The 23,439-nt window shown below is 41.1% G+C and overlaps 1 protein-coding gene across 3 annotated transcripts in view; it reads right to left on the reverse strand.

The window, feature by feature from the left end:
* Positions 1–23,439, reverse strand: part of taok3a (TAO kinase 3a) — an 87,710-nt gene that overhangs the window by 9,606 nt on the left and 54,665 nt on the right. For all 3 annotated transcript variants that reach the window (XM_028577155.1, XM_028577156.1, XM_028577154.1), the window contains 12 exons: positions 21,601–21,672; positions 20,666–20,767; positions 20,304–20,349; positions 19,253–19,349; positions 18,619–18,732; positions 17,637–17,728; positions 17,317–17,410; positions 14,771–14,852; positions 9,041–9,208; positions 7,341–7,538; positions 5,149–5,286; positions 534–770 (listed from right to left, as the gene is read on the reverse strand). In XM_028577155.1, the coding sequence (XP_028432956.1) occupies positions 534–770; positions 5,149–5,286; positions 7,341–7,538; positions 9,041–9,208; positions 14,771–14,852; positions 17,317–17,410; positions 17,637–17,728; positions 18,619–18,732; positions 19,253–19,349; positions 20,304–20,349; positions 20,666–20,767; positions 21,601–21,672 (1,440 nt within the window). The remainder of the gene's footprint in view (positions 1–533; positions 771–5,148; positions 5,287–7,340; positions 7,539–9,040; positions 9,209–14,770; positions 14,853–17,316; positions 17,411–17,636; positions 17,729–18,618; positions 18,733–19,252; positions 19,350–20,303; positions 20,350–20,665; positions 20,768–21,600; positions 21,673–23,439) is intronic.

The raw sequence follows: 23,439 nt of genomic DNA on the forward strand, positions 1-23,439 counted from the left end.
TCTACTGATTTAATCGTTTAGCTGAGTTACATGTCCCTCCCATGTGGCATGTGACATTGTGTGTTTATGTTGCTGTTTAAGGGTGCATGCTGGTTTAGTTGAACAGATATACTATCTCCCTGTCCGGCCCTGCATGCTGCGTGCTAATCACAGAGATATGCAGCTTGTTTTTTCAGAGCGTGACATTCTGTGACCCACTTCTGCCCTTGTGTTTCATCCTATGTATCATTAGGTGGCAGCAGTGCATAAAGTCTTAGCAAAACTTTCCATAGCATTCAATGCAAGACTAAGTTTTGTGGTTCAAAACAATAACATTTTTGAACAGAACAAAGAACTTTTCAACTAACTTCCTTCCAGCAGCTATAGAAGCATTATAACTTCAACAGCAAGTCCTCTCCATCTTTCCAAAGCCAACCTCATCCCCTAGCTAACTGTTGCATGGTACATGTAGGGCGGTGTGATCTTTTGTGAAGTAACTTAGAGGTCACTGTACAGTACTGTTCTATAACCCCCACACCCCTCACAAATCCCACCTCCTTCTCAGAATGCACGGCGTGGCGCTTTGCCAGCTTCTCCAGCTCGATGTAGGCGTTGTTGGCCTGCGTCTCCACCTCCTTCTGCAGCTTGAGCCGGTGCTCGTCCATCTCGGCCTTCAGCTTGTTTTCCAGGGCAATCAGCTGCTTCTGGTGCTGCCGCCGCATGCGCTTGTAGCCCGACATCTGCTCCCGCAGTTCGCTCTCCTGCTCATGCTCGTGGATTTGCTTGGTCACCTGTTGAGAAAGAGAAGTTAGGAGATGTGAGCGCCACAATAAATGATTTTCACATCACACCGAAAACCAAATAGTTTAACAAATAGTCAACAGATGAAAAGGTAAAAAGGTATTATGTCACCTGCTTTGTTAATATGCAGTGTCCATTTATCTGGGTTAGCTTTTTTAAGAAGAACTGAAAACATAATTCATTCAATAGTTTAAACCATCACAGTTCAACTGCTACTCAAACACTTTTACAGAGGCAAGGAAGAAGTTTCATCCAGTGATGGGTATTTACGACCCTAAATAAAGAAATACTGTGAAATCCCTTTGAAGTTACCACAAGAGTCTAACAAAAGCTCTTTCATCTGACCATTGCACATACACAGTCACTGCACAGATCGGGCAACCACAAAGAATTCAAAAATTCAAATTCAATCCAAAATGTGTTTAAGTCTGAAAGAGCAAGACAAAAGTTAACATCTACATAATTACATTTTATCTAAGACCAGGACCATACTGGCATGGCTTAACTTTCACCAATTTCACCCATCGTTTTTTTTTTTTTTTTTTTGCAAAACCTGACAATGCCGGACACACCAACCTGAGGACAGAAAGGGTTCTCCACATCTAGGTAGTACTCGCTCCGCATCTTCTCATAACTTCCACCTGAACTCCTCAGGCCAAACATAATGGCAACTTTAGCCAAGTGCACCAGCATCCAGGAACCTTGTGCAGCATCCTATGCCCGACAGAACCCTGCCTGAGCTCCGATGCCACCCTGAGACCCACCCTTACTGGACGACGACCCCCCTCCCTTCTCTTTGGTTCGTGCCCTGGGCACGCAGTGGCCAAGGCAGGCGTGTGAACTGTGAATGAGGCAGGCCGACCACGCGGGCCAGCAAGAGCACAGAGCAGCTCTTTAGTTGGGCTAACGCTAAGCGGCGGACAGCAGGTGGGTCACATGAATACCTCATTGAGAAAGAGTGAGAGAAGTTGGAGCGGAGGGGGGGGGAGGAGGGTGGGGGGGTAGGGTTAGAGACGAGCAGGCATAGAGTTAAGGGAGAAGGGTGATTGCTAAGGAGAAACAGCAGATGGAGAGTGACTGGGAGAGAGTTGGAAGAAGAAATAATGAGAGGTAAAATAAGAGAGCATCTAGAGGAGAAAATGGGGTGGGAGGGTTGGCATGAAAATAGGTGGAGGTTGAACTCCGCCCTCCCTACTAAATCTGTGTTGAAACAATACCCCACTTTAACAGCAGCTCCCAATCCTAGTCACTTGCTTCGCTGCCGCCCTGCGTGCTGCCACAAAGGGCCAAGTCACGTCATGTGACGGCCTCTTTCACTCAGGTTCAGGGAGGGAAAAGAGATCATATTCAGGGAGAGGAGGGGGGTGCATGCAGGCTAAAGGTGAACGTTCCAGTCAGATCAGTGAGAATTAGGCAGCTGAATTTAGTTATTTTGCAGTTCAAGGTGGTGTTAATGTTGTACTGAAAGGACATGATTTGTTGTATTGAAGAAATGCTTTTTAAATGATACATGTGAGCAACTCTTTAATGTATACAGCTAATATGTTATTGGAGAGTAGATTAAGAAGACTAACAGCACTGTCATTTTCTTCCTTATTAAATTAATTTAAAGCCTTAAATGGCTCTATGTCAGGTACAAGAAAGAAGAAGACATGGCTGTACTTTGAATGTTGCTACAGATGTATAGACACATATGGTGAAGTCATTTGGCTAAGAGGGAAAGCAAAAAGCCTCGACAGACCCTTCTTTTGTGTCCCATTTTCCTGTCGATGCACAAATGTGGGGTGCTCTGTATTCTCTCATAGTTTCATATATAGTCTCTCTCTTATATATATATATATATATATATATATATATATATATATTCTCTTATAGTCAGTTTGGGCCTCAAAAGGGATGCAAAAACAAAAGAGGTGCATTTGGTGTAACCACAACCTCTGACTTTTATGTATAAAATAAGTATTTTATTTCTTTTCTGCTTTAATGGTCGCCTGATGGGGATGTTGTAAGTTTTGACGCGTCTTAAACTTGACTGTAATCTGCTGCTTTGTTGTTGACGTGCTGAGGTTTACAGCTGTCAGGTTACAATCTGCAACCGAGAGCTGAAGACGAGACAAGCGGCACATGAGGTGAAATATCTTACAACGATGTTACTTCATCTGACCTATAATAACCCCTGCCCTCCCTCTCACTCACTCACATAACGCTGGTTATTTTTCACATTCATTCACCTTCTTGCTTTACATCCATCTGTTTCTGCCGTTTCTCTCCTTCCTCATCCTTTTTTTTCCCCCCTTTCTTCCATCTCCCTCAATGGTTTTTTTCATCCATCTCTCCTCTTTATTTTCCTCTTTTCTTGCCATCTCCACACCCTCTTTCTTCTTCTTCTTCTTCTTCTTCTTCTTCTTCTCCTCTCCATGTTTTCCCACCTCTACATCAGATTGGAGTCTACTCTTCAGGTCACCTCTGTCTCTCTCGCCATTGTTCTTCTTTAATAGTCCAGATTTCCATCTGCCAGTGTCACCTCAGTTTGTTTATCTGTCCTTCTTATCCCCCTGCTATCTGCCGTCTGTGTCCTCCTCGTTTTTACCTTCGCCAGCCACCATGCGCTTTCATTTCATTCACTCTTTAATCTCTTCATATCTCCCTCCATAACTATGATTTCCTTCTGTGTCTTTTGGAAGTATGAGCAAATTGCTTTAACATAAATATCTCACCCAGAAATGTGCATACTTGTGTTTGAGGATGCAACTTACTGGCTATATGGTTGTTTAATTTTTCACGTTCTCTCTCTTTTCCTATTCTCCGTCTTCCTTTCTCTGCTTTTACTGACAATCCTTCACCCTTCCCCATCTGGACCTCCCGTTCTTCTCTCTCCCTCTCTCTTTGTCTACCTGCGTATTCAAGTCTCATAGAGTCGAGGCCAATCTGAGGACGTCTGTGCTCGGCAGAAAAAGATGATGTCATCTCTCTTTCAACGCCGGCGGGCGGGACCGGCGCTATTACACAACACTGATACTGTGGTTTACACGATGCAAGACAGGCAGCCTTAGTTACACAGAGCTTCCGACACGTTGTCAAACACCTCAGCTGCTTACATACATACACAGGTATTTTAGTTTGACTTTATACCACAGCAACTTAAAAACTGTTTTAAAACAAGAATGTATGAGTTAGGATTTTTAGAGCTTTTGATTTTTGGGGACCTACAGTACTTAACTGTGGCACGTTTGTATTTCCAACCATCACAAGTTTAAAAGCTGCACACTGGAATTGCAGCTGGACTAAATCTTACAACTCTTATGGATGATGACGACTATAAGATTAACAAAAAAGCTAAGAAACGGGAAATTGGTAAATAAATAAAAACCCAGACAGCGCTGGACTATCAGTGGTTGACGCACTTATCAACGACAGTATCAGGACAAAGACGTACACACACGCATCTTCTTTGCTCATGTTCTCTCATCATGTCTGGTTTAAGACCTGACAGCAGAAGGGACACACAATTAAAACCACTGGGTCATGGATGGGTAAACACACACACACACACACACACACACACACACACACACACACACACACACACAACTACTTAATAGTTACTAGAGCCGGTTTCCATGACAACAGACAGGGAGGGTGGGAGAGGGGAAGGGAGAGAGAGACAGAGAGAGTGAGAGAGAGAGAGAGAAAGAGAGAGAGAGAGAGAGAGAAGTCCACCCCCTTCAACTCAGAATATAAAGTCAGATCTGAGAATGATATATTATCAAGTGTAGGAGAGGAAGAAATAAAGGAGAGGGCGGAGGGAGGGGACTGGTAATGCAAAGCGGAGAAAACAAAAGGAATGAGGTGAATGAGAGGAAAGACAGCAGAGAAATAGAGATATGTTGCACAGACAGGGCCAAAACTGGAGAGCAGACAAATAACCAGGAAAGGAGGTAAAAACTAAAAGATGGATGGACAGGAATAAAAATAACAGAATATATATCAATAGGTGGGTCCACAAAGGAGAGACAGGCCTGATTTTAATATTTTGGCGTTTTAAAACATCAGTTTGTTCCAACATGGATCCACATCACATTTATTCAGCGTGGACTGGAGACATTCATTCGCCACATTCACAGACAGACACAAAAGAATGCCCCTTCTGTGCCCTTGTATGCTACCTTGGTGTAAACACAATACTGAGTAAGATTTTGGTTTCTGTAAGAAGCAGTTTTTTTTTTCCAATTTTTGGCATTTAAAGCAACCCAACTTTCAAGGTGGTTGTTGCACAAATGAAAGATCCTGAAACCCAAAACAAATAAAAAGCATGTTTCAGGAACTCAAAAGAGAAACAAGAAGAAAAGAGGAAAGAGTTAAACTCACCAATGAGGCTGATTTTATGGTGGCAAAGCGGCCCTGGTTCTTATAGTTTTGGACCTGGCTGCTCTTGTCTGAGGAGGACGGCCTCAGCCCCTGCCGGTGGTCCCTGTGGGTCCCATCATCCCAGTTGTACCCATGGTCCTGTGTGAAACACACACATACACTGAGAAATGAAAACTGAGCACAATTCATCCATCAAGTCACAGAGTTGTCTTCTTTTAAAATATAAGAGCAAATGGCACTAAAGTTAACAGTGTGTAAAAATGAAGGTGCTACAGGATACTTCAAAAGATTTCAACTCACTAAAAACCGTGCCAGTGTTTAAACTCTTCACCGTCATTATGTGCCTTTTTAAATTGATTTTTATTGTACAACATCTAAACTTCAAGCATATGCTAAAACTGTGTCAACTGTAACCTTGCAAAACATGATGGAATGTCAACACTCAATCCCCCATTCTATTCTCAGGAACCAGGGGACTAAAGAGTTGGTTAATGTGAGGATGGAACTTCATCAGCATCTGAAAACAATATGTGTCACTTTCGTTTGTTCTACGCTCAGCCCCTGAACTTGAAACAACACATTGTCTGTCTGTTCATAAAGTGACATCCTTATTCATGCACTGTCAAAATACAAAGTGCAGATGAAGAAAGAGAATGAAAAAGCAGTGACAGCACTCTTTTCACAGATGTTTAAGTTATATGAGAATGTCAGGCATTGTGTTGACCTATGTGTACTGTGTGTGTGTGTGTGTGTGTGTGTGTGTGTGTGATGGTGGGGAGAGTGTGCTGCTTGTCGACATGTGTACATAGCCTTTGTTCTTGGGGTGTGAACGGTGTTTGTGATGAACTTGAAGCGATCTACCAAACAGTGAGGACTGTGTCAATGGTTTCCATGGTTTCAAAGGAGAGGGGGGGGAGGGGGGATGTTTGCACGCAGGAAGTGATTGTGCTAGTAACATTGCATGTGTTGATTATGCCTGCTGTGTTTTTATGTACTCACCGAGGACTAGGATTCTTAGAAACAAGTACATGGCATATTTGGAAAAAGTGTTTACTAATGCAAAAATCTTAGTCAATACTTGACCAAATCAAATATTGGGAAGGTAAAATGTTGTTTTTTTAAGCCATTTGATACTTTTCTTCTTCTTTTTTTGGCACATGTACACACACTGTGGAGTGACCATATCAGAAGCACAGGGCATAGTAGAGTTTTAACTGTGAGTTAAACCCATATCCAATCCAAAAATAAACTATCTTGGTGTCCTGGCAAGTCCCCTTTAGGTTTTGACCATTTAGTGGGATCATACAATTAAATAAAAGTGCATCATTTAACATCCCCATGTTATTCAATTTGAACTGACTAGTGCCCCATAATTAATATTATTATCAAGCCTAATTCAATCTCAGCCAACACCCCCATCTTATTTTTATTTTATTTAATTGAATTTTTGTAGTAGTTTTTCTGTTTTTCTTGCCCAGATTGCTGTATAGTGTTTAGTGTTGTTATATGTGGTGTGTTTCTCATATGGAAAAACAATAAAAAAAAAAAAACTTGAATAAAAAAATAAATAAATAAATAAAAAACACATCCCCATGAAAACTGGAAAAAAAAAACTGCTGGCAACAGTAATTGGCTCTAAGAAGCGCACAATAACTATCAAACCGAGGCCATTGCAACTAGTATAAAACGTGTCCATAAACAACTAGACCTTTTCATAATCAGAACCTTATCTCTCTTAGTCCCTATGATCCAGATTTTGTTTTTTAATTAGCAAAACAACGCAAGCTTTTCTGATGGTTTCATATAATATTTTTTTACAGTTTTCTATAGTGTTTTTGTCTGTGCTGACCGCAGAGCAGTTTGCACAGCCTCTGCAGCAAGAACTAAATGCTTAATTTAAAATGCAGTTCAAAGCCAATAGCAGAACTTGAAAGATGTGGCATGAGCGGTGACTCTGTCCTATTACAAGTTTAAAATTCATTCAGAAGAACATATGTGGAACATGACAGGTGGTGTAGATGAAGGGGTACTTTCATCAGACAAAATATTTTTGGTAGCACTGAGAACTGCTCACACTGCTTCCTAGTTTCCAGCTCTGCTTTGGTATGGTGTGACTTATAATCTGTCATCCAGGCCTAAATACTCACCACCACCTCCCTCCCACCATCCAACCCTTCACCCCTGACCTTTACCTTCTTGGTGTGTGGGGAGGATTCCAGGGTGCTGCTGTAGTCCTGGGGATGCATCATGGTCATGTCGGAGCAGCTGTCGTCCAGCACCTCCTGCATGCTGTTCACGCTGCTGCTCTGGCTGCCCGTGCTGACCGAGGTGCTGGGGATGGAGTGGTTGCTTCCCAGGCTGTTCATCTTGCAACTGGCTGCCTCGCTGTCCTGCAACATCCACACACACATTATCATAAACACATGCTTTCACAAATGAACGCTCAAGACTCTTTAACATATACACAGACGCAAATATTAACACATTGACTACCATGTCCTCCACCCCCAATATACTGTACTGTACACAGGCCTCTCTAAATTCGTATAATTAAATGCAGTCACCTCAATAAAAGGAAAATAACTAATGACCTCTAGATTGCATTAGAGTCAAAGTCATGCTAAATTGCCTATTAACCTCAAATTGCTCACACATGTATGTGTGTGTTTCTATCATTCACCTGTGTCAATTTGTATGTTAATGCACATCTGTGTGCCTGAGCTGTCTAAAGATTAGAAGGCCACTTGAGTTTGTGTACATTCTAGATAAAGGGCATCAAGCTGCGCAGTTTTTAGGTGCAGCAGACAATTCAGTTAAGTCTGCAGTAACAGACTAAATTAGGGTGTTATAATCTACTATAATAGTTATAGTCTTTCCACTTGCAGTGCATCTTTCCCTGAAACCGGAAACCAAGGTTTGGGACTGCAGGTTTTCTCACTAAAGCCTTCAGCAGCGTCTTGTTGCAGTGGGGTCTGGTGGCTGCTCTGAATTGCACCACGTGGTGTGGGATGATACTACTGTGGCTGCTGGCTGGCCAGGCCAAGTCAACTAAGGGACATTTCATCTTGATGTCTGGGTACTGTGGCTGCAGGTGGAAGTACAGTATCTGGCACCTCCCTCTTGGGATTACATCACTTCAGATAAACTATCCTGTTCTCACCTGTTGTGCTGAGAATCTGAGCTCCAAGAGTCCTGCATGTTGATCTAATAAAGTGGAAAAACTCCCTCACTGCAGTGCAACACAAGTGCTAAATTACTATAAGAAATTGATACACTGCAGTAGAGCTGAAACAGATCTAAACACCAAACATTTTAAATAATCGATTTATTCTTTTGGTAATTAATTAATTAATTAATTGCAAAAGTGTTTCTGTGTTTAACATCATTACAAACTGAATATGCTAGTGGTTGGGACTGTTGGGCGGGCAAAGTAATTTGAAAACGTCATATTGCGCTCTACGAAATTCAGATTTCATTTGTCAATGTTTTTGAATATTTTATAAACCAAACAACTAGTCGATGAATGTAAAAAGATAACTGTCAAATGAATTGATAATAAAACAATTAGTTTCAGCTTTACACTGCTAAATGTAGTCTTTCATGTCTATTGTATCTACTACTGCCTCGGTTGGCTTTATTATTGTTTCTGCCCTGTGTATATAGGCCTATACTGTGTTTGTTTTATGCAAAAGTTTCTTTCTGGGATAGTAAAGCTGAATTGAATATGGTTTTACACAAACAAATAAAAACAGTGACTACAGAATTAAAATGGAGCTCAACTGATTTCCTGTTTTTAAACACTCATCTCCTTTCGATTTCGACTCCTAAACTCTAAAATGCCCATTATTTCTTTCCACGGATCTTTTACATGAACCCTTCCCCCTCCTCCCACCTCCTCCTCCTCCTGGCTCTCTCCCATAGGTCCGTTGTGTTTCTCCTGGTAGAGGATCTTCTTCATCTTGCGGTACTGCAGGTTGTCCAGCTCACGCACTGCATCCTTGGTCCTCTGGATGAGGTCGATGAGAATGCGCGGCGAGCGTTCCCGACGCACAAAATCATGCTGGACAGGGAAGAAGAGGGAGAAAGTTAGTAAGTTAGTTGGTTAGGTCAGAAGTTATTTAAAGATGGATAGAAGGAAGAAACAATCAGTTTAGAAATTTTGAAAATAGTCATTTTTTATGCAATATTCTAATTGAATTAGTTATGTTTAAAAATTAAGCCCTTTAAACCATACAATTTATGGATGCTAATCGTTTTCTCTCCAATTTAGCGGAATAGCAATTTGGAAATTTACGCTTTTATGTTTGTTATAGTACAATTGTATTTTTATGTTTCCAAAGCTTTCACCTGAAGACATTTCTAACATACTGGCAAGTCTTTGTACGTGTTACAATTTCAAAAATCAACTAAACCTATTAATTAAAATATTCCCCACAAACAATAAATATTTCTTTGGGAAATAACGTCAAAAACACTGGAAAGACGTAGGAATTTTAAATGATATAAGAGGAGTTACTTCTCAGTAAATATGAAAACTATGGTTTGAGAGCATATAATAGCTGCAGGACCTTAAGTTTTTACAAGGTCTGTTATTAAAGATCTTATAATAATATTGTGTTTAAAGGAAATCTAATTTTACACTTGACACAATGAGCACCACAACAGTGACTATCACTAGAGGGCGCCTGCAGGTTGCTCTGCCCATCCTGGGAGTCCCAGCTCTCTTCTCCTCTAGTACAACGAACACATGGGATCTGTGTAAGATTGTCCATAAAATCAATTTTCATAAATACACTTAATTCTTTTCACTCAAATAAATAATGTCTTAACTGTATTTGCCTTGGCACAAAATAAATGACAGTTTCAAATAAAGCACTGTTGAGTAATATGCTGATAATTAATTGAGAGATTTCAGTCTTTTAATCTGAATCCTTTTTTTTTGGGGGGGGGGGGGACGCTTACAAACATGAACCACTATGGAAAGAAAAATGTATTTAAGGGAAGAGTCGGAATTGAATAAAATAATCTGTGGGACAAAAAGTATACTGGACCCCATTGGATACACACTGGATATTAGCAACCTAAAATTTCTTACCAAAAGAAAGTCAAATTCCTACAGCATCAACGTTAAATCCATGTAACATTCAAATTACACAAAAGGTCAGATTTTTTTATGAAAACATTATTTAATGATATTTCCTAACACAGTTTTACACTAAACTGATTGGTAAAACTCATTTAGATCACATTTCCAAGCTGTCACAAGCTCCACTGTAAGGAACCAACCTTTCTGTAATTTGATGGAGGTGTAATTTGGTGGATGTCAGGGCATTATGCATTTATGTAATTATTTTGTGTTACATAACCAGCAGGTCAGAGTGGGTGTGTGGGGCTGGTGGGTAAGAATGAGGTGGTAAAGATGCATGCGACTTTAATTAATTGTACCAACATCAAGATGAAAATAAAAATACAACAAAAACATCTTCTCTACCCTACGCTTCCACCCACTCTACCACACACACATTTTCACACCTCCCCTTAGTCACTCTCATTCATAAAATATGGTGTGCTTAAATGGTTGAAATGTATGCAATCTCAGAGGACAGGCCTAATATATATATATATATATATATATATATATATATATATACACTGTATAAATAAAACTATATTTTTAGGTCTATTTCCAGCTCTCTGTCTCTGCACACCTTCCACTCCATGTGACAGATGCTGGTGTAATGGGTTAGTCAGGACACAGGGGAATGACATCACGCTCTGAAAATAGAGATGGGACTGATTTGTCCCGTTTTCTGACGGAACTACACCAGAGTGTGGGTGGTTGGCCAACCCCGTCCCATGGACCAGCCAGAAGTTATCTCCGGGATTCTTCCTCATTATAAGGTTAGTGTTGAGAAGAAGCAACAGCGTCTTCAGTGCCTTCCCTAAATGTATACTGTGGCATCATCAGCTTCTTCTACCAGAAGTACCAATCCATCCTTAGTTATTGTGATGTTAAAAGCAGTTTCACATATTATTATTCACTTTTTTCACTTAGTCCATATTTTTTACTTCTACTGCAATTATAGTAGCAGTAGTGACAGAGAACAAGCCTAAGGTGCTTGATGTATTAAAGGAATAGTTAAACATTTGGAAAATACGCTTATTCTCTTTCGTGCTGAGGGTTAAATGAGAAAATTTAAATATCACTCTTATATCTGTACAGTAAATATGTAGCTGGAGCTTGCAGCCGGTTAGCCAAGCTTAGCACTGGCTCCAGCTAGTCTGGCTCCAGCTAGATATTTACTGTACAGATAGCGTCAATCTTCTAATCTGACACGCAGCGAATCAACAGAAAATGTATTGCCAAACATTTTGATAATGGATTTATCATTTAAACCATGTATTAAGGAAACTGTCATTCACTGATTCCAGCTTCACAAATGTGAGATTTGCTGCTTTTTCGGTTTTATATTATTGTAATTTGAATTATCTTTGGGTTTTGGACGGTTGGTCGGACAAAAAAATAATTTTGCACACATCCTCTTGGCTACAATAAGCTGTTTGGGGAAACTTTCTGTGCACACACAGTGTACACAAACTGTGCACAGAAAGAAAGAGTGATTTTGTGTGCGTCTGTGAAGAGAAAGTGGGTATTAATCATAAGCTAACACCACACCCCCCAAGGCTTCACTATAAAGCAGCCCCTTTGACACTGATCCCAAGTCTGTTTGGTACTTATCCCTCTTTAATGGTTTTTCGGCCAGGATTTGGGTCAGGGGTGTTGGGAGAAGTGAATTCCAGTCTAAACCGTCAATCCCATCCAGACGACAGTCCAGAGCCCCTTATTTAACTGCTACATAACCCCACACACTCCCTCAGGTGGGGCAGGTGTAAAAAAAATTCAGCTCGAGCTCCCACTGTTGAGCGTGATTAGCAAGAACTGTAAAGGGGTGATAGAATGCAAAACCAAGTTTACCTTGTCATAGTTGAATTACGACAGTTCGGTGGGTAAATAGGGCATACATAGAACCTTAAAGTCCCATTGACATCCCTTTCCTATGCAAATCTCACAATTTGAAACTGCTGCTGAAAACAGGCAAATCTAAAAAGCTAATAATTGACCTCAAATCGGTGGCTGTACCTTATTTGGCTCTAGTAGTCTATACCTTTGTCACACCCCAAAATTTGCAAATTTGGTATGACTGTGTCGGACTCCACAGCTCCACAGTCTGACGTGACAGCAGCCAGTGCATGCCGGGGTTGCTGCCTCGCCGGTCGGCCTGCCTACCTTCACAGACCCGCTGTGAGCTGGCTGGAGCTCTATCAGGATCTCACATACAAGCTTAGTTGCAAGCTGCGCTGTGTACTTAAAAAAAAAAAAAGAAGAAAGTTGAAGTTTTTCCAAGGATATTGAAAATGAACCACGGTCGTAAATGCAGTGTTCCAGGCTGTACAACGGAATACTGGCCCAGAGAAAAGTGTTTAGAACAAGTAGATATTGGACAATAGAGCGGGACGTGTGGATCTAACGCAGCGGCGCAGAGGACAGGCCTGTGGGCTTTACTCTCTACTAAATGTCCCCGTGCTGAGACACTGAACTAGCTACAGGGTGAGATGTGATTCCTTGTCTGGAAGTTGAGGTTTTTTTTTTTATGTACCAAGGGTAACGTTACAACAACACTAGTTGTAATGAAAGTGTCATTTGCATTGGTGCGTGCGTGCGTGCGTGTGTGTGTGTGTGTGTGTGTGTGTGTGTGTGTGTGTGTGTGTGTGTGTGTGTGTGTGTGTGTGTGTGTGTGTGTGTGTGTGTGTGTGTGTGTGTGTACGCCACACTGGAGGATGATTAAACTGTAACCAAACTGTGTCTCTGGTGCTTTGTACAGTAACATTAGTTGATGAGTTTATGTGTCGGGGCAGAAGCCAGGCTGGGGCTATTTTCTTGGCGGCTGTTCCAGCCATTCACCGGCATGTCTGAGCATGTCTGTAGTCTATCAGTAACGTTAACAGACAGTGTGATTGTGATCGTGATTGCGTTGCTGTGCAGTGTGTGTGTGTGTGTGTGTGTGTGTGTGTGTGGTGGCGGAGGAGGGGGACATGGACACAGAGGGGAGCGGTGTGTGTGTGTGTGTGTGTGTGTGTGTGAGTGCGCTTCGCTCAACCAATCAACGTGCAGCTCATCTAAATATTCATGAACATACCATATAAGGCAGAAAAGCTCTTGTTTCATAAAGGGCTGTTTAACAGGGTTGCATTAGGGCGCATATAACAGCACCCAGGCCATTTTCAGCCCAACCAATGTTACATACCCTATTCGGAGACCTTAAGGAACAGTGTGAAATACCCTATATAACCTAACCTTTCTATAACCCCTTTAAACTCTTAGTGGGCCAATAGGATTACCGGTTGGTAACACAAACAAAAAGAGCAATCCCTGTACACAATGAACATACAAGCAGGGCTCGACATTAAGGCTTGTCCGCTTGTCCGGGACAAGTGGATTTTTTATAGGGCAAGTGGAAGAGTTTTAACTTGTCCCACTGGACAAGTTAAAACTCAAACAAAATAAAATGCCATGTTAGTTCACGTTATGTGCCACTCATTACGTCTATGTTACCGATTTGAAACGATACATTTTTCCCCCCGCAATGCCGGGCAGCGGACCCAGCGGTAGTCGGTCAGCGGGCTGCTAACGTTAGACCCAGCCCGCTGTTCAGCTCGTTCTTTGTAAGCGATGCAGCATGAAAGCACGGCGAACCTGCCGGTGTTAGTTAGCTAACGTTAGCTTGCTAACTCCGCCTTAACGTTACCTCCTTGCCACATCGTTGACAGAAAACGAGAGACCCGGTGCTAATACGGCACCGGTCCGGATCTACCGGACCGAATTGCAACGCAGATTCCGGTGCCACTGAAATGCCAGCGCTTCTCTCTGATGCTCCGAAAACGTACGAGGGAACCTAAACATCGCCGCATGTCACGCTAGTTAACACTACACTTAACAGCAGGTAATGTTAACTAGCAGCTAGAGTAAACACGGTTAAAATGCTGACAGCTAAACGGTGTAAAAGTGTGTCTGTCTGTATTTCACTGGATTTTAGTACTTTTTTCCCCCGAAACTTCAGAAAGGACCAACTAAGTCGACCTTGCAATAAAATATTTTTTGTTGTAAAAAGGATCTAAAAGTTATATAAAAACAAAAGAATGAGGCACCATGGTGGCCTAGGGTTTAAGGCACCAAACATGTACCACAACGTTGACTTGTGTTGCATGTCCTTCCCCATCTCTCTCCCCCCTCAATTCCTGTCATCGCTCTACTGTCTAACTATCAATAAAAGGAATAAAATGCCAAAAACTGATGTGAAAGCAGCATATACACGCAGCTCTGAGGAGCCCTTAAGGACCATGGCTATGAGGCACGGCACAGGAAGCAGAGTTACAACAAAGAAAGAAAAAAAGCAAGTCTCAGCGGTGTGCTTGATTCCTGTGCTTGAAGAAGACACTGTGTATATGCTTGAGAATTAGGGAAACGTGGGTGGTTGGGAGTGACTCATCCGCATGGCTCAGGGACTGACTTAGACAGGAAGTGAGGTCACAGCTGGAGGGATTACAGAGGACGTCCACTCACTCGTAGCAGCTCCCCTGACGAGGGTCTGTCCTGAGGAATTTTCAGTAGGCAGTAGTCGACAAAGCTCCGGAAGGGGTCAGACCTGGGTAAAGAGAACAGTGAGATGCAGGTCAATGATTCCCCATCTCTGTCAATCATATTTAAATCTGAATAACTTAAACAGGAATAGCAGAGACAATCTAATGATAGGCTGCCTTCAGCTACACCTGAATGTTTAACGTGATGAGTAATCTCTTCCTTCGTGTGCTGTCTTTATCATGTCAACAAATTAAACCAGAACAATCCTATGTAATCTCTTTATGTAGCTCCACATATGAACCATATATGGATTACGTAAATATGTGGAGCACAGAAATATAGGCCACTGGAGCTGTGGAACACGCCACTGACTCTGATCTAAAAATATGCTTATTATAACAAAGTATACGTAACACTGTATTTTTGGGTTGCTACTATAGATCTAAAATAAAGTAACCTGTTGTGCTATTTAAGATTTTGATAGTCAATACGCACATTCACCTCTGTGGTTAGCCGAGGTCCATGAGTGCACTTGTATGTCAGGCCAATGTGTGTACAGTGTGGCCTTGTGTATGTGTACTGAAGTTACACTATGGAGCTGATGTCTCTACTAGTCTCATCTGGCGGAATGTAGCTAACGCCTCGGGCCGCTGGAGCTCCTCCAAAAATACCAAAACCCTGTACTGCCCCACACAATCACTTGCCTCAGCACGATGCTAGAAACCAATGCTAATTTTACAACTGATGTTCTCCATGCAGTCATAGGCAGCAAATTACAACTTAAAAGACTCGTGCCTCATGTTTCTCATGACAGAGCCCATGATATATGCTTGTGATTAAGGTTAATTGAGAACTTGGGTGGAAGATTCAGGAAGGCCACCGATGCCTTCAGGCTGCTCTGAGGCAGGTAGAGAACAGAAAATACAGATTCTTGCAACATATGACAAGGAGCAAACACAGACACGACTCTGCATGCTTAGGATCACACACACAGCTTTCATACCATGGAAGTGATAGCATAAAAGAAGAACGCAATGGTAAAATTACAGGGAGAACATCAAACCAAGGGTTAATATTTGATGAGTGCTGTTTCCCCCATGAGAATCGCACCTCACATGCAAAGTGTGAGTGGTGGCTACAGCAACTGAAGAGGAATGGTAGAATATTTGCTGCTTTGCCAATTTCCTGCGAGTAATCTTTTACATAGTTACGTTTTTGCCATTTTAAATCACCAACTTCTCTATACATTTATATCTACATATTTAACCTCTTTTCTGCTGTGTTCTGCAGTGTGAAACAAGTTAACTTTATTTCAAACTAAATCCTTGCATTCCTTCCACTTTTATTTCCAGGTTTGCACAAGCAATGTGCTTGTGCACTGAGTACATGTGCATGTAAAATAATTATGAGGATGGAATATTTACTGCTTAGCTGAGAATATATAACATGAAATAGCTAGGGTACACTATGTTGGCTAGCGTAGAGAATACAGTAAGTGTTAACAATTATGCTCTAGTTAGCCCAAATAACTTGTTTATAAAATAATTAATCTTCCTTAAATGGAGTCCTCCAAGCAACAATGAACATCCATTGTGAAAGTTGAAAAGTTTAAACAATTTAAACATAAAACAAATCAGTATATGAAGAGCATATCAAAAGACACGGACACGATCTGTATCAAAAGAAATCCACAATTTCACATACAGTTTCTTGATTTATGAGGTGAACTAAACTAAAAAATCTCACCTTTCACGGTGACATCCAATAACACAACTAGTCCTAACTTAAAAAAAAGTGCACTTCAACACTGTGGGTGATATGCTGTTGCAAAGACACAGCAAAGAGCTGTTTAAAACCTGCCGGCCTAAATTAAATAGCTTAAAGTGTTTTGATGTCTGGAAGGATAGTCTCTAGAGAATCTATTAGAGTCTACATTCATAAGCTGTGAGGCTGAGAGCAGCATAAAGTATTGGCTGTTTGCCCATAATACGTTTACAACACTCTGTCTGTGTACAAAGAAACATCCTGTTTAGTAAGGCAAACATAAGAAAGAAAGAGTTTTTAACTAGTAGAATAATAGAACAATCACACTGCTGTTAAAATGTACCTTATAGCCCAGCAGGAATGATGTGGATATTTACACAGTATTAGTTTGGTAAAAGTTTCCCAGGTAATTACATAAGAGACTTAGAGTGTGACCTTGCACAAGGCCTTTTGCAGGGATCATAGGTTGTGCAGATTAACACAGGGATGTCTTACCCTGATTGAGCTCAGATCGGATTGGGCTTTAATATTCACAGTCGAGAGGAAGTGTTGTATCAGCAGTTTCACTGGATTTTCTTGGTTTGTGGACAATATTTTTTTTGTTCAATTAAATTACCATGTTTTTACATTTTGTAGTGTTTAAGTTTGACTGATCGCATATTGACAGCATTATGCAAATACTAGGCTTGTTTAATTGAAAGGTTTAAAAAAGAAAGAAAACAAAAACTGAATCGTGATATTTGGGAGGTGTGTTTTTGACTCACCACTCATTGGACTGTAGCGTGGGAGAGTCGTTCTGTGCGATGTGATATAAGGCACTCATGGCATTCATGTTGAACAAGGGTGGTTTGCGCTCGGCTAAAATAAGAAAAGATGGCAGAGTGGAGAGAAAGATGGAGAAGAGTGATGTTTAAGTTTTCACAATCACCAATCATTTTCTCCTTGATTGAGGCAGTCTCAAAAGCATGCAGGAACTAATAAGACATATTTGTTTTTCATCCTATTTCAGTCATCTGTTGTATTGTTTTTTACTTTATGAGCCTATATATGCATTATTTGACCATTAGGGTGGATGTATGCTCACCCAGTTCAATACAGGTGATCCCCAGGGACCAGATGTCCACTTTCCCCTCGTATTGACCCTCATCCATGGCTAGGATCACTTCTGGGGCCATCCTGAGGATAGAGAGACGCACATACAAATGCACACATATGCATAGTTTATCAAGTATGGGGGAAAAATCCATGAAAATGTTATAATCTGCTAAGCCTCTCAGAGCCTTTAAAGACTCTGGTATGCCGTGATAGCAGCTCAGTTTTAGGAAAATGTGTGTGTGTTTCTGGAAAAGTGGTGTGTGACAACTTGTGTGTGTGTTTCTGTGTGCGTGTTTGAATTTAACATGATGAGTGGGACGAAGTTATGTGCTGCTGGCTTTTGAGATCATGAGAGTCCATCACTATCAAAGCTGCATAAACTTGGTAAATGAGTACTATAGTGGGTAAGATAGAGCTGGTGATTTCTATATGGAGAGGCAAACAACAGAGGACACTGCATGGATAAGTTTATGTCTCAGGTCCTTTTCAGACTGGTGTGCAAGAGGGAGCATTGACACTGCTGGAGAACAGGGGTGGGTTGAAAACTAATGATATGAATGAGAGAAAGTGTCAGTTCTCTCACAGGCTAAATCGTCACAGTTAATACCATAATTCATTCTCTCATGAATTCCATCTTTTATTAGTATTACTAGGTTTACATTTTATGTAAAAGTAACCCAAGTGATTATTCGGATATGACCAAAAAAATATATCCTATAATTTACGAGGTTGACTTCAGGTGTCAAAAATCACTTACAGCATGCTGGCAACAACATGATGAATTCACACACTGCAAAAACAAAAAAGCCACAAAAAGCAGCTAACTTGCTAACTATGCAAAATAAAAGCAGACCCCCTAAAGAGATACACCAACAAAACTATTTCAGTTCACGTTCTTCTCAGCACATGTAGTCCCGTGTGATGTTCTGTGTTGTGCACCACCATGTCTATCTTGTCTTATGTATACTGACCAGTAAGGTGTTCCCACAAAGGAGTTGGCAGGTGAGGCAATGGAGGCAGAGCCAAAGTCGGCCAGTTTGACCTGACCCAGCTCAGTCAGCAGGATGTTACCAGCTTTCACATCTCTGGATGGGGAGAGGGGGATATAGAGGGTGAGCATATGTACGCATAGCCGCGAAACAGCATCAGTTCCAAGGATCTATTATGAATTATGCTTTTCCTTCCTTGAAAAAAAATGGTCACTGATGCAATGTATTTATAGATTTGATACATTCATTTTAATGGGTTTTTATGCATTTTTAAATTTCTGCAATGAGACGTACGATGACAAAGAACAGTCAATATGATTCATACAGTGCCATTGTTGGATGCTTATCATATGTGTCCTCCATAAAATATAATAATGTTGACACCAGTGAGACAGGAGGGTTGTTACTTCCGGTCTCACTGGTGTCAACAAGAGCAAAGTTCAAGAAGGAGAAAAGGTTAATACAGAGATGAGGTTTTACAGCTTTATTAGTAAACGCAATAAAAGGGAGAACATGAGTAGCGCTCATCTCATCTTACAGTCTTATCATGTTTTTTCTAAAGTCACTGAATGTTCCTGTTGGGAAATGCTTGGAGCTAGGAAATGAACTGACTCACCTGTGAATCATATTATGGGAATGTAGGTAAGCCAGTCCTAGCAAGGCACCATGGGTAATGGCAGCAATTTCCATCTCTTGCAGTGGTTTCTTATGAACTTGGGGAGAAATTAGTACAGTGGAAATGAGTAAGAACCCTCTAAAGACTTCAATTATATAATAATGAACTATAACAGCTCTACACAAAGGCCTTCATAATAAATACAGCTTCTGCATATAGTTATGAAGTGCAGACTTCAGGCATGATCAAAGTCATGGCAACCAAAACATCACAGTTTCAGTAATACATTTTTTTATATATCAATCTGTCTTTCAAAGTCCCCAAAACAGGCCAGGGCCTGATTGTGTATCTACACCAGTGACGAGTACACACATAGGTGCTTAAAATAACACATTAGGTCCAGATCAGGAATGCTTAGAGGGTGGACAGTTGAGGTTCAAGCTTTGAAAACTGTAAAATCTAAGTAACACAGATTTGGTCTTCCATCCTAAGTCTAAATCTTATTAATCAAAGTGCTAAATGTAACATCACAAGTCAGACCACATAATGTTGCTAAATTCAGTTACGAGCAAATTGTTTCTACATTTACAGGGTATCATCTTGCTCAAAAACCATGTATGGACTACTTTGTTGTGTTTTGTTATTTAGTAAGGTTCACAAAACCACAGAACATGAAGTTGTATGGGTTTTAAGAGATAAATGCAGCCATCTTATAACAGGCAGGTCCTCATGTCTAGTAAGTCTATAGCAAAACCTCATGAACTACGGTCACACAGTAACCTGGAATGATGTTGATATTCAGCTGCTGAAATGAAAATTATAAAAAGGTATACTAGATACATGTAGAATACAGTCTAGTCAAGACAATCCTACCGCGGTCAGCTAAAGCTTAAAACAACAACAAGGTTTTTACGGGAGGTTTAGAGACTGTTTCTTGGCTGGGTGCAGTGACTTCTTCAAAAAATGCTAACCTAAACACCATGATACTGACAATAAAAACTGTTTAGTTTAAATATGTGTGTGCACATTAATCATTAATAAATACACTTACCCTCTAGTAAATCTGATGCAGAGCCCAGGCAGTACTCCATCACCAGCTGAAACAGAATACAGTTACAGCTGAATAACTCATTTACCAGGTGTGCATCATAAAATATCACAAATTCAAAGCTTTGGGTCAAGTTTGTGAAAACTTGTGAAGTTGTTCTCCACTGCAAACTAATCACATTATGATGTCTGCAATGAAGGTGGTACTGATTACAACATATGCAGAGAAACAGTAGTAGGCAGTCTGAAAAGAGAAAAAGAATCAGACAAAGAGGACGGGAAGAAAAAGATAAACGAACAATGTTGCGAGACTGAAACAAAGAGGGGAACTGGGACAAAGGGAGATGTGGAGAGGGATCCACTCACCCAGGCAGTGTTTTCTTTCAAGTAGCAGCCTTTGTACTCAATTGTGTTTGGGTGTCGCAGCTGTCCCAAAAACTTGACCTCCTTAATGATGTCCTGCCACTTCTGCCAAAAACAAATTTAGACACACAGATGGTGACACACTACAGGTACAATCACAGAAACACTTAAGTGGGCAGTGCTGTGACTTTGACTAAAATTGTGCAGCTGCAATTGTATCCATAGACAGACAGAATTTTTTTTTCCCCCAATAGCACTGCACCAAGATAAATGATAAACAGAGTAGTAAAATGCAAAAAATTAAAGCTAGCTCTATGCTCACCAGAGGAGTTATTATAGCAACCGAACGCCTCAGCTAAATTTTTAGTTAGGAACAATCTGACAATGTCATGCAAGAGCCCTCGCAAAAAAACACACCTCAAAAGATTTATAAAAAGAAGAAAGTTTCCTAAACCACAGAGATGTGGCCTCAAGTTCAGCTGAAGCGCAAGCTGTGATCACATAGGACGCCTTCTAAAATCTGCTTACGCCTTGTGCCCCAACATTTTCAGTGGTTTTCTTGAGGGAGGCACATGTATGTTTCAATCCTTGCATCTGGTGGTGAGTAATTATTTTTAATTATTCTCACATTTTTGTTCCGTTAGGGTAACTAATCATCACACATGAGACATCTCACAAGCTAGTGTCAAGCTTTGGGTGAATATTATTAGAGAACAACTTTTTTGCATTTGAGCTCTTGCTCACATTATTAATGGATTTGTGCCAAAGCAAGAGAAATACAAGTTATCTGACTGTGGGCTAACCAAATGTCCACTTGATCTTGAGATATGGTTCAGAGACACCAGTACTAAATTGTCGTGATGCCTTTACAGTGGCTTCTCGATTCTGAAGCCAAAGTTTGGCATGTCTATTTGCACCGGTGTGTGAAAGTCTCTTACTTCGGTAGTCTGCTTGCCATTATAGGACATCTTTTTGATGGCCACCACCTCGTTGGAGTAGGAGTTACGTGCCTGAAGAAGAAAACAGAGGGATCAGACTCTTACTTGCAGACAACTCTCACAAACACACAAACAGTAATCCCCTCACAAGACATGATCACAGGACATTTGGTCCCCTGGTTATAAAACTCTATAAAAAGAATATGGTAACATTGATAGAACACATTGATAGAACACACTGGTTATAAAAGTTATTCAATTGTTGTATGTGACATGACATTGGAACGATACATATTCTTGATTAAGTAGGGTAAAATGTTAAATGTTTACATTAGGTTTCACACATTTTTACAAAAGCATCACATGCAATATTTTACTATATAAACAGAGTAATACAACGGGGGAAAGATTCTCTGAATTGAAAAGGAATGAGTTTTCATTGGACAGTAACTCCGTAATGTGTTTTCTTTAACTACTCTGTTTAGCATATAAGCACTATATAAACATTTAGGCCTAATAATATTTCCATCCATTATCTCCACTTATGGGTTCCCACAGACGGGGTATACGTTGTTGACAAATACATAAACAAACACTAACATCTGTTTACAACTACATTATAGTGTGTTATGAACCTTTTATTAAATTTTATATACTTATGCTAAATAGGGGGTTAAAGTAAAGTGTCACCAACTCATGCCATTTCTTAAGGGTGATTGAGATATATTCAGTGCATGTGAAACATCATAATGCCTGTACAAAGCAATATATCTACAGCTGAGTATGGCAGTAACAGATTCTCTCATTTGAATTTAAACAAATTTCCGCCTGATCAAAGCACTCAACAACGTGATTAGGGGAAGCCTGCAGGTAATTGATATGTGGGTGTTCTGCAGCTAGGGTTAGGTTTGTGTTGTCTGTGCACATCCACATGCCCATGCCAAACCCGTGGTGTTCAAAAGGCATTTGGCCTCAGGAACAGCTACGCTGCAGCTCAGCCAAAGCCCTTATATCGGCTTCATTCTACTTTCAAATGAATGGGAAATTCATGTTGAGATTCAAATGGAATTACCGTAACAGCAGGCAACAGAGTATTCCCATTTGAATTTTTTCTCAGATTTATTTGATTGCCTGTCAGTTCATACATAACAGCCATTCCCTCTGGTGTAATGTATAGATAGAGAAAAAGAAATTATGTAACACTCCATCCATCTTCGTCCGCTTATCCGGTATTGGGTTGCGGGGGTAGCAGCTCCGACTGGGGGATCCCGAGGCGTTCCCAGCCCAGGTTGGCGATATAATCCCTCCACCTAGTCCTGGGTCTTCCCCGAGGCCTCCTCCCAGCTGGACGTGCCAGGAACACTTCCCTAGGGAGGCGCCCAGGGGGCATCCTTACCAGATGCCCGAACCACCTCAACCGGCTCCTTTCGACGCGAAGGAGCAGCGGCTCTACTCCGAGCTCCTCACGGATGACTGAGCTTCTCACCCTATCTCTAAGGGAGACGCCAGCCACCCTCCTGAGGAAACCCATTTCGGCCGCTTGCACCCTGGATCTCGTTCTTTCGGTCATGACCCAGCCTTCGTGACCATAGGTGAGGGTAGGAACAAAAACTGACCGGTAGATTGAGAGCTTTGCCTTCTGGCTCAGCTCTCTTTTCGTCACAACGGTGCGATAAATTGAATGTAATACCACACCCGCTGCGCCGATTCTCCGACCAATCTCCCGCTCCATTGTCCCCTCACTCGCGAACAAGACACCAAGGTACTTAAACTCCTTCACTTGGAGTAAGGACTCATTCCCTACCTGGAGAAGGCACTCCATCGGTTTCCTGCTGAGAA

The sequence above is a fragment of the Perca flavescens genome, chromosome 5, assembly GCF_004354835.1.
Source record: "Perca flavescens isolate YP-PL-M2 chromosome 5, PFLA_1.0, whole genome shotgun sequence".
NCBI classification, from domain to species: domain Eukaryota; kingdom Metazoa; phylum Chordata; class Actinopteri; order Perciformes; family Percidae; genus Perca; species Perca flavescens.